Here is a 12743-nt window from a genome sequence, read left to right as displayed (position 1 = left end):
GACAGAGATGGCCGCCTCGCTTCGCGTTCCTAGGAAACTATGCAGTATTTCGTTTTTTTACGTGTTATTTCTTACATTGGTACCCCAGGTAATCTTAGGTTTTATTACATACAGTCGGGAGGAACTACTGAATATAAGAGCAATGTCAACTTACCATCATTACGACCAGGAATATGACTTTCCCGAAGTGGATCCTGTGTTTTGCCTTCCACCTAGGACAATGGATCTGATCCCAGCCGGCGAACCTAAACAACGTCGCCGTAAAAGGGGCAAACGAAGCGGTCTTCTGGTCAGGCTCCGGAGACGGGCACATTGCGCACCACTCCCTAGCATACTACTCGCCAATGTCCAGTCTCTTGACAACAAGGTTGATGAAATCCGAGCAAGGGTTGCCTTCCAGAGAGACATCAGAGACTGTAATGTTCTTTGCTTCACAGAAACATGGCTCACTCGAGAGACGCTATCGGAGTCGGTGCAGCCAGCTGGTTTCTTCACGCAGCGCGCCGACAGAAACAAGCATCTTTCTGGTAAGAAGAGGGGCGGGGGGGTATGCCTTATGATTAACGAGACGTGGTGTGATCATAACTACATACAGGAACTCAAGTCCTTCTGCTCACCTGACTTAGAATTCCTCACAATCAAATGTCGACCGCATTATCTACCAAGGGAATTCTCTTCGATTATAATCACAGCCGTATATATTCCCCCCCACGCAGACACATCGATGGCCCTTAACAAACTTTATTTGACTCTATGTAAACTGGAAACCACATATCCTGAGGCTGCATTCATTGTAGCTGGGGATTTTAACAAGGCTAATCTGAAAACAAGACTCCCTAAATTCTATCAGCATATCGATTGCGCAACCAGGGCTGGTAAAACCCTGGATCATTGTTATTCTAACTTCTGCGATGCATATAAGGCCCTCCCCCGCCCTCCTTCGGAAAAGCTGACCACGACTCCATTTTGTTGCTTCCAGCCTACAGACAGAAACCTAAACGAGAAGCTCCCGCGCTCAGGTCTGTTCAACGCTGGTCCGACCAATCTGATTCCACGCTTCAAGACTGCTTCGATCATGTGGATTGGGATATGTTCCGCATTGCGTCCAACAACAACATTGACGAATACGCTGATTCGGTGAGCGAGTTCATTAGAAAGTGCATCGGCGATGTCGTACCCACAACAACTATTAAAACATTCCCAAACCAGAAACCGTGGATTGATGGCAGCAATAGGTCCACAGACGACGCAATCGCAACCACACTGCACACTGCCCTAGTCCATCTGGACAAGAGGAATACCTATGTGAGAATGCTGTTCATCGACTACAGCTCAGCATTTAACACCATAGTACCCTCCAAACTCGTCATCAAGCTCGAGACCCTGGGTCTCGACCCCGCCCTGTGCAACTGGGTACTGGACTTCCTGACGTGCCGCCCCCAGGTGGTGAGGGTAGGTAACAACATCTCCACCCCGCTGATCCTCAACACTGGGGCCCCACAAGGGTGCGTTCTGAGCCCTCTCCTGTACTCCCTGTTCACCCACGACTGCGTGGCCATGCACGCCTCCAACTCAATCATCAAGTTTGCGGACGACACTACAGTGGTAGGCTTGATTACCAACAACGACGAGACGGCCTACAGGGAGGAGGTGAGGGCCCTCGGAGTGTGGTGTCAGGAAAATAACCTCACACTCAACGTCAACAAAACAAAGGAGATGATTGTGGACTTCAGGAAACAGCAGAGGGAGCACCCCCCTATCCACATCGACGGGACAGTAGTGGAGAGGGTAGTAAGTTTTAAGTTCCTCGGCGTACACATCACGGACAAACTGAATTGGTCCACCCACACAGACAGCGTTGTGAAGAAGGCTCAGCAGCGCCTCTTCAACCTCAGGAGGCTGAAGAAATTCGGCTTGTCACCTAAAACCCTCACAAACTTCTACAGATGCACAATCGAGAGCATCCTGTCGGGCTGTATCACCGCCTGGTACGGCAACTGCACCGCCCACAACCGTAAGGCTCTCCAGAGGGTAGTGAGGTCTGCACAACGCATCACTGGGGGCAAACTACCTGCCCTCCAGGACACTTACACCACCCGATGTCACAGGAAGGCCATACAGATCATCAAGGACAACAACCACCCGAGCCACTGCCTGTTCACCCCGTTATCATCCAGAAGGCGAGGTCAGTACAGGTGCATCAAAGCAGGGACCGAGAGACTGAAAAACAGCTTCTATCTCAATCAGACTGTTAAACAGCCACCACTAACATTTAGTGGCTGCTGCCAACATACTGACTCAACTCCAGCTCACTTTAATAATGGAAATTGATGGAAATTGATCAAAAATGTATCACTAGCCACTTTAAACAATGCCACTTAATATAATGTATATGTATATACTGTACTCTATATCATCTACTGCATCTTGCCATCTTTATGTAATACATGTATCACTAGCCACTTTAAACTATGCACTTTTATGTTTACATACCCTACATTACTCATCTCATATGTATATACTGTACTCGATACCATCTACTGCATCTTGCCTATGCCGTTCTGTACCATCACTCATTCATATATCTTTATGTACATATTCTTTATCCCTTTACACTTGTGTGTATAAGGTAGTAGTTGTGGAATTGTTAGGTTAGATTACTCGTTGGTTATTACTGCATTGTTGGAACTAGAAGCACAAGCATTTCGCTACACTCGCATTAACATCTGCTAACCATGTGTATGTGACAAAAACATTTTTTGATTTGATTTGATTTGATTTGAAGTTTGCAGATGACACAACAGTAGTGGGCTTGATTACCAACAACGACGAGACAGCCTACAGGGAGGAGGTGAGGGCTCTCGGAGTGTGGTGTCAGGAAAATAACCTCTCACTCAACATCAACAAAACAAAAGAGATAATCATGGACAGGAAACAGCAGAGGGAGCACCCCCCTATCCACATCGAAGGGACAGCACTGGAGAGGTGGAAAGTTTTAAGTTCCTCGGCATACACATCAAGGACAAAATGGAATGGTCCACCCACACAGACAGTGTGGTGAAGAAGGCGCAACAGCGCCTCTTTAACCTCAGGAGGCTGAATAAATTTGCCATGTCACCTAAAACCCTCACAAACTTTTACAGATGCACAATTGAGAGCATCCTGTCGGGTTGTATCACAGCCTGGTATGGCAACTGCACCGCCCACAACTGCAGGGCTCTCAAGAGGGTGGTGCAATCTGCACAACGCATCACCGGGGGCAAACGACCTGCCCTCCAGGACACCTACAGCACCTGATGTCACAGGTAGGCCAAAAAGATCATCAAGGACAACAACCACCTGAGCCACTGCCTGTTCACCCTGCTACCATCCAGAAGGCGAGGTCAGTACAGGTGGATCAAAGCTGGGACCGAGAGACTGAAAAACAGCTTCTAGCTCAAGGCCATCAGGTTGTTAAACAGCCATCTCTAGCACAGAGAGGCTGCTGGCTACATACAGGCTTGACATAATTTGTCACTTTAACAAACGGAACACTAGACACTTTAATAATGTTTACATATCTTGCATTACTCATCTCATATGTATATACTGTATTCTATACTATCTATTGCATCTTAGCCTATGTCATTGCTCATCCATATATTTATATTTATATATTCTTATTCCATTCCTTTACTTAGCTTTGTGTGTATTAGGCATTTATTGTGGAGTTTCGCTACACTCGCAATAACATCTGCTAACCATGTGTATGTGACCAATAACATTTGACTTGATATGATTTGATATGGATGCATGTAGCCACAAAATCACATACAAACCCTCCCTTCTACTCATCGTTCCTTCAACACATGTAAATCCCTCTATACAATACCATACAATAAAAATGATTCATGTTGTTAAGGGTTGGAAGTGGATTAACCATACTACCGTCTTCAGAGGTACAAACCTAATGCTACTCCGACAGCCAGTCAAATGGCAAACAGGCCACAGGGAACTACAGTCTGTCTGAAGCCTAGCATCTCCTTCAACAACATCTCCCTCTCTACAATCACACATTGGTCCTGAGGGACAGATCCCCTTGCCCAGGAGCCATTAAGCCATACCGTGAACAAGGCTGGCCGAAATATGAGCACCATTGTTGAGAGCTGGGCGCTGTCTAGTTTCACATTTCTCAAGAAAGGTCCTGTCGTCACTGCCTCTCCCTGACTATGGCATAGAGGGAGGGGTATGGAGGGCCATGGAGGGGTATGGAGGGGTATGGAGGGGACTCTGGGGAGGCTGGGCCAATAGGATCATCTCATTGTTCATTTGATAACCTTGAACAGTTGTGTTTAATTGGATAAGCTAGTAGAACATTTATAATCTAGCTAAATGGCCCGGCTGTTAAGTTAACCATCATTTGTTGATTTGAGCGCTAAGCTGATAATTGAGAAAGCTGGAAAAGATGGACAGTGTTCAGTTATCTAATCTGATTTGATCTGATAACACCACCAAACGCTTTACTGAGGACACTGAACTAACACAGGGCGACCAGTCAGATAATGAGGACCAGAGCACTTGATTTGTCCCATTTGATCCAGGCTCAGCAGCCCCAGTACTGTCTGTCCCCCATAAGCCATCTATTAATCAAGGAGAGACACGCAGCTGTTTGACACCCCCCATTCTTCCCTCTCAGGGCCTCCCAACCCAATAGAGCAGATAAAAGGATCCCCCCACATCCTCCCCCTACAGAACAGGTGTCCACTGGGGTGATGTCACTCCCACAGACCAGACCCACCAAGACTGACTGACAACCTGGTAATGTCAGCAGCAGCAGGGACAAGCATCAATGGTCAGGACTTACTAGATGCTTGGTTTCATTATTCATGTCTTTTCTGAGGTCTCAAGATTTCAGTTAATGTTCAACCAGTCTACATTCAACTAGTCTACATTCAACCAGTCTACATTCAACCAGTCTTGTATCTTTGTGTTTCCAATTGCCAGCTGGCGCCATACTTTCCAAAGGCATTGCTTCTTGCACAGCTGTAGACTAGTACTCTACTGCCCTCCACTGGTCTGAAACTTCAATGGAGGGAGACAAGATTTACACTTGGAACTGGCACATTTCATTCAAACAATGTGAAGCGAATGGTGTGCTTAACTAATAACACATGCATATGGCCTGAACTTTGCAGAAATAGTTATTTTATCATCCATCACATAAATACTGAATTACAAGCCCTCAAGGAAAAGGGTATGAAATCATGGTCTGTATTACAGTATGCTGGAGCTGGAACTCAGGCCCACAGATAGTTCTGCCTCCATGACATACCCTACTGATTCTACATACCCATCCATCCTAGACAGTGTTCTAAACTTCTGAGAGGCCTTACTGATAATTAACATGCTTCAACCTCAACAACATAACTGTAATTGACCACAACCCTGTTGTGGAGAGGTCAAAACAGAGTTGGTTCAATGAGCCTTGCTTACGTGATGACTGATGATAATCCCGTGTGGCTCAGTTGGTAGAGCATGGCACTTGTGACACCATAGTTGTGGGTTTGATTCCCATGGTGGACCAGTATGGAGAAGAAAAAATAAAGTATGAAATGTATTTACATTTTAGCAGACTCTCTTGTCCAGAGCAACTTACAGTAGTGAGTGCATACATTTTCATACTGGTCCAGCATTAGGAATCGAACCCATAACCCTGGCGTTAAGCACCATGCTCTACCAACTGAGCCAAAGGGGACAATGTATGAACTCATTACTGTAAGTTGCTCTAGATAAGAAACTCTGCTAATTGACTAAAATGTAAAAATGTCATGATTAACCTTGCCTGAAGACTTGTTAGCTCCTTAAGCTAAGGCCTGTAGCTCAGTGGGCTAATAAAACCTGTTTTCTCCATGTGCTGCTGATTCAGGCATAAGGGCATAGTGCCTTTATGCTTGAGTTGATTTGGGAATCTTGATAAAGTGTATTTACAATCAAAGGCGTGTCGCATGGCCAGTAAATGACGTTGTTTGAGTGAATGAGTTTTCACTAAACATTGCATAATCAGTGGAGTTGATAGATAGGCACCTTGAGGCTGCCTCATGAACAACTTGTCCCACTATTATGTTTGGGTCAAAAGGTTGCCTCAGTCAGATCATATTTAGGAGCAATTTCTATGAATGAAACTAGGAAATATCGTGTTAAAAATAAAATTACATTATTCCATGAGACAAAGTTAAACATCTATTTCAAACGGATGAGCCAATAATGAGGCTGATAACAGAATGAGGACATTAACATATAAACTAGGCCTACACCAAAAAATAAGAGGACAGTTCGATTGTAAAGGTCTGTTTAGGCCTACATGGGGAACTCCTGATCCACCCTGTGTCTTCTACAGAGTTGATGACAGAGATGCGGCCTGAAGTGCCCTAATACTCTTACCAACTTGGCTTGAACTTTGCACGTTAGATTTTCGCGTCACCGGGGTCAGACCAGCCAGCAACATGCAAACTTTAAAACTCCCTCATAGATTGCAGAAGTGTAACACTGACAGGGTTGGAGGACGACCAGGTTGACGAGGCACCAGTCGACAGGTAAACAAGGCAACAGAACATTCAGCATGGTGGGAAGGAGACGCGGCTCCAGAGCCACCAGGGGGTCACAGCAGCCCCAACAGCAACGCACGGGGGGACCCCGCAAGGTGAGTCAGTCAGACTACCGAGAGGTGGCATATCAAATAGTTCAAAATACAAATGTAGCCTATAATGTACTTGTATAACATAGGCAGCTACAAATTATTCCTCAATAAATGTTATGATATTTTCTGTAAATGTTAAAGCATTATGGGAATGGTATAGCTCTTTGAATGGTAAATTGATCTCTACCGTCAATGAAAGCATTCTTAATCATTAACATGGATTTTTTTTAAACCTTTGTTAGTCTTTTCTCAAATCATGGGCAGATTTCAAACAGTTCAGGGTTCAAAGTGTACTGACAACTCTACAGATAATTCCTAGTAACCATATACACTCCCACCCACTAGCTCTCACATGCAGAGGAAAACACGCATGAAGCCAGAAATCCCTTATATATTCAAACGCTTATTAAAGCCCTGATGATTTCCATAACTGTGAATATACACGCCTTTACTTATGTACAGACATCCCTTTCCATGAGGTCAGTTACAGACGTAGGATCTTAATTTGAGACAGTTTGCTACAACAGGAAAATAACCCTGCAGCAACAGGAAATATAATTATTATGTGGATTATAATTAATGGAATATTTTTTGTAGAGGTTGATCCACTTTTCGTTAGGGCAAAGTCGGACATTTTAAAGTGAAAATGACAAAATTTAGAAGCCTTTTTGACCTCGAATACACTACCAGTTTGCAATTCCTGCTGTGCCGGAAAATTATCAGCAACAAAAGAGTGATCAAATTAAGATCCTACATCTGTAACGCTTTCTTATTCCATCTCAGAGTCTGAGAGAGCCAGCCTTATTTGCCAAGGAAGCAGGATATGAGTCGGAGGTCCCTCATGAAAAGCTGACCATCGCCCAAGCCAAGAAAGGCACACCAGGTCAGTCATCTACTCTATGGTCTCACCAGGTCAGACCAGTCACAGGTGAATCAGACTAATCAGAGGTCAGTGTGACCACCAGTTTGAGCACTCCTGCTGGGATTAGTGAGGAATGACAAGGGAAAGAGGAGACCTGCTCAGTTGCACAACTGAACGTTTTCAATTGAAATGTGTCTTCCGCATTTAACCCAACCCCTCTGAATCAGAGAGGTGAGGGGGGCTGCCTTAATCGATGTCATTGGCACCCAGTTGTTGTTGGGGGTTAACTGCCTCAAGGGCAGAACGGCAGATTTCTACACCTTGCCGGCTCAGGGATTCAAACCCAGCAACCTTTTGGTTACTGGCCCAATGCTCTTAACCGCTAGGCTACCTGGGAAAAAGGATAAGAAGAGGTAAGAGGTAGTCAACAGAGGGAGGGATGGAGACTGGGAGAACGTGGAGAGCGACAGATCAAATTAGCGTTTTTCTTTTGTTATAGCAATCCGGCCGGTCCGAGTCTATGCTGATGGGATCTTTGACCTCTTCCACTCTGGACACGCTCGCGCTCTGATGCAAGCCAAGAACCTGTTCCCCAACACACATCTCATAGTGGGAGGTAAATAATACCTTTTGAATTTTAAAGTGCCATTAAAATAGATCACAGATAGTGATTGGATCATATTGATCAGATCACGAAACTCACATTTTAGCGACACAAGGTGTAAATTTGTTTTTTGTGTGTCTGTCCTCCCAGTCTGCAGTGATGAACTCACACACCGGTATAAGGGCTACACGGTGATGACAGAGTCTGAGCGCTACGAAGCCCTGATACACTGTCGCTATGTGGATGAGGTGGTACGAGATGCTCCCTGGACCCTCAGCCCTGACTTCCTGAAGAAACATAAGGTCAGCACTTCTGGACAAGGGTCACATATACTGCACATCATTGTTTCTCAACCAGGGGTATTAGGCCTTATCAACAGGGGGTATTAGGCCCTATCCACAGGGGGTACTAGGGCCTATCCACAGGGGTACTAGGACCTATCCACAGGGGGTACTAGGATCTATCCACAGGGGGTACTAGGATCTATCCACAGGGGGTACTAGGCCTATCCACAGGGGGTACTTGAGAAGACTCATGAGACCATAAGCTTACTGGTAAAATGTAAATGAGGGGGTACTTCAAGGGCAGGGCAAAATGTACTTGGTGGTACAGTAACTGAAAAGGGTTGGAGACCATTGCTGTACATTACTCAATATTACTAACAATCAGCCCCAAAATCTGATATAGAGCATGTCCCTTTTTTTCTGTTATAAAATCACCTTAATGCTATCCTGTGATTTCACCAGATTGACTTTGTAGCGCATGATGATATCCCATACACCTCTGCTGGATCAGAGGATGTCTACAAACACATCAAGGAAGCAGGTAACTAACTGATCTGCTCTGAAACAGACATTAACCTGTAGCCAATTGAGATTGTGTCTGTGTGTGTTTGCTGAGTTACAGCCTACTATTTGTCACTACCTGTGTCATCTTGACTGTGTTTGAGCACTGTTCTCTCTGTTGGGTTTCAGGGATGTTTGTGGCCACACAGAGGACAGACGGCATCTCTACATCTGACCTCATCACCAGGATAGTGAGAGACTATGACCTCTATGTCCGACGCAACCTGCAGAGAGGCTACACAGCCAGTGACCTCAACGTTAGCTTCATCAGGGTAAGAATGACATCATAATTACCTTAGAACAATGAATTAAGTTGGAATAAACATATGTTACATTAGCCTGCATTTGAGGAAGATGAATGGTTGTTTCACTATTGGTGGTTGTGGTTGATAAACACTAGACCATCTTTAGCTGATTCCCTACAGCCAACCGCATGTCTAACTTGTGCAGGAGAAGAAAATACGTCTTCAAAACCAGGTGGATCGTATGAAGGAGACGGTGAAGACAGTAGAGGAGAAGTCCAAGCACTTTGTGCACTCGGTGGAGGAGAAAAGCCAAGACCTCATCCACAAGTGGGAGGAGAAGTCCCGGGAGTTCATTAGTAATTTCCTGGAGTCGTTTGGTCCAGGTGGAGCGTGGGTAAGTTTACCTTTAGCCCACAATAGATAGATACTATGTTAGGAAGCATGAAAGGTCAATAGGGGAAGATAGTTAGTAATGATCCCATTCCTCGAAGTAAGTGACTAGACAATATGAACAAGTAGTTTAGGGAAAAAAACACTCAGTTGACAAACAATAACAAAACATATCATGCTGTCTCTCTCTCTGTCTTTCCCTCTTTCCATCTCTTCCTCTCTCTCCCCCTCTCTCCCTCTCTCTCCCTCTCTGTGAGCAGCATGTGATCCAGGAGAAGAGTGGGCGCATGCTCCAGGCTCTGTCACCCTACGCATCGCCCGTCGCCTCGCCCCGTGGCTCCCCGAGCAGCAGCCCCACTAGAGGGCGCTCCCCATCGCCTCCCTCCTCTCCCTCCTCTCAATCCCCTCGTTCTCCTCGTTCCTCCGCCACCTACCCCAAGGGTGCCTCTGCCCATCCCTCAACTTCCCTCAGCAGCACGAGTGAGGGGGATGACGACGAGTAGTTTAGGAAAAAAAACACTCAGTTGACAAACAATAACAAAACATATCATGCTGTCTCTCTCTCTGTCTTTCCCTCTTTCCATCTCTTCCTCTCTCTCCAGGCTCTGTCACTCAAACACTCAGTGTACAGGTAACTGCCGAAATAAAGGAAACACTTGAAGAAACACTTGACTAAATGAGAGATACAGGACAAGGGAAGCTTGGTCTTTACATCCTCAAAGACATGCTTCTGTCAGCTGTAACTATTTTCAATGTGTCAATAATCATGCGTATTTCAAATATAGACAAAGATAGATTCAGATTTTTGACTTTGTATGTGTAACTGCCAAAATAAAGGAAACATTTGAGTAAATGAGGGATACAAAGTATATTGAAAGCAGGTGCTTCCACACAGGTGTGGTTCCTGAGTATATTAAACAATTAACATCCCATCATGCTTAGGGTCATGTATAAAAATTTCCAGTTGCCCATTATGTTGGCTAACATGGCTAGAAGAAAAGATTTCAGTGACTTTGAAAGAGGAGACTCAAAGTAGCATAGGGGTTATAAATGGTGTGTGGGTGTGTCTCAGTCATCTGATCTCAAACCAATTGAACACTTATGGAAGATTCTGGAGCGACGCCTGAGACAGTTTTCCACCACCATCAACAAAACACTGGTGTCGCATCCCTCCAATAGAGTTCCAGACACTTGTAGAATCTATGCCAAGGTGCATTGAAGCTGTTCTGGTGGCTCGTGGTGGCCCAACGCCAGAGTAAGAGACTATGTTGGTGTTTCCTTTATTTTGTCAGTTACCTGTACATGGTTACTTTGTGCACTGTGTGTGTGTAAAATGTCACCCATAGTCTACCATGTTTTTGTTATTTTATTGTGTAGGTCATAAGGTAACTGAATAAGGTAACTGAATGCACTGTGATAACTCCTTTAGTTGAAACTCCATTCTCACTTCTGATTCCTGAACCACACATATACATACAACTAATACCACTATTTCACTGTCTAAACCAGGCTTTTATTTATTTTTTTACAAATACTTAATAGCAACATGCCTAAATGTGTGTTCAGTTGTCTATGATACAGTGCATTCGGAAAGTGTTCAAACCCCTTGACTTTCTCCACATTTGGTTACGTTACAGCCTTATTCTAAAATGGATTGAATCCAGTTTTTTGTTGTTGACGTTTTTGCAAATATATAAACAATTTAAAACTGAAATATCACATTTATATAAGTATTCAGACCCTTTACTCAGTAATGTGGGAGTTTCTCCCATTCTTTCTGCAGATCCTCTCAAGCTGTCAGGTTGGATGGGGAGCGTCGGTCCACAGCTATTTTCAGGTCTCTCCAGAGATGTTCGATCGGGTTTAAGTTCAGGCTCTGGCTGGGCCACTCAAGGACATTCAGAGACTTGTCCCGAAGCCACTCCTACGTTGTCTTGGCTGTGTGTTTGGGGTCATTGTCCTGTTGGAAGGTGAACCTTTGCCCCAGTCTGAGGTTCTGAGCGCTCTGGAGCAGGTTTTCATCAACGATCTCTCTGTACTTTGCTCCGTTCATCTTTCCCTCGATCCTGACTAGTCTCCTAGTCCCTGCTGCTGAAAAACATCCCCACAGCATGATGCTGCCACCACCATGCTTCACCGTACGAATGGTGCCAGGTTTCCTCCAGATGTGACGCTTGGCATTCAGGCCAAAGAGTTCATTCTTGGTTTCATCAAACCAGAGAATCTTGTTTCTCATGGTCTGAGAGTCCTTTAGGTGCCTTTTGGCAAACTCCAAGTGGGCTGTCATGTGCCTTTTACTGAGGAGTGGCTTCCGTCTGGCCACTCTACCATAAAGGCCTGATTGGTGGAGTGCTGCAGATATGGTTGTCCCTCTGGAAGTTTCTCCCATCTCCACAGAGGAACTCTGGAGCTCTGTCAGAGTGACTATCGGGTCACCTCCGTGACCAAGGCCCTTCTCCCCTGATAGCTCAGTTTGGCCGGGCGGCCAGCTCTAGGAAGAGTCTGGGTGTTTCCAATCTTCTTCCATTTAAGAATGATGGAGGCCACTGTGTTCTTAGGGACATTCAGTGCTGCAGAAATGTTTTGGTACCCTTCCCCAGATCTGTACCTCGACACAATCCTGTCTCGGAGCTCTACAGACAATTCCTTTGACCTCATGGCTTGGTTTTTGTTCTGACATGCACTGCCAACTGTGGGACCTTATATAGGCAGGTGTGTGCCTTTCCAAATCAGGTCCAATCAATTGAATTTACCACAGGTGGACTCTAATCAAGTTGTAGAAACATCTCAAGGATGATCAATGAAAACAGGATGCACTTGAGCTCAATTTCGAGTCTCATAGCAAAGGGTCTGAATACTTATGTAAATAAGGTATTACTGTTTTTATATTTGATAAATTTGCAAACATTTCTAAAAACCTGTTTTCGCTTTGTCATTATGGGGTATTGTGTGTAGATTGATGAGGAAAAAAATGGATTTAGTCAATTTTAGAATAAAGTTGTGGAATAATTGTATACAGTAAAAAAAATATTTTATGACAAATAGTTTCTATTAAATACAAAACAATCCTTTCTGAGAGTATTTGACCTACTCAAATTTCCTAAATCTATTTTATTTTATT

General features: G+C 44.6%; 1 protein-coding gene across 1 annotated transcript; it reads left to right on the top strand.

Annotated features, from left to right (window-relative positions):
- Window positions 1-6494: 6494 nt before the first annotated feature.
- LOC139552624 (choline-phosphate cytidylyltransferase B-like) lies at window positions 6495-10475 on the top strand. Its single transcript, XM_071364513.1, has 8 exons — window positions 6495-6679; window positions 7460-7559; window positions 8038-8154; window positions 8293-8444; window positions 8889-8967; window positions 9117-9259; window positions 9438-9626; window positions 9883-10475. The coding sequence occupies exons 1-8, from the start codon at window positions 6599-6601 to the stop codon at window positions 10123-10125; spliced, it is 1104 nt and encodes a 367-aa protein (XP_071220614.1). The 5' UTR covers window positions 6495-6598; the 3' UTR covers window positions 10126-10475.
- Window positions 10476-12743: the final 2268 nt, after the last annotated feature.

The sequence above is a fragment of the Salvelinus alpinus genome, chromosome 24 (genome assembly GCF_045679555.1).
Source record: "Salvelinus alpinus chromosome 24, SLU_Salpinus.1, whole genome shotgun sequence".
NCBI lineage: Eukaryota > Metazoa > Chordata > Actinopteri > Salmoniformes > Salmonidae > Salvelinus > Salvelinus alpinus.
This window is presented reverse-complemented; position numbering and strand designations above follow the sequence as displayed.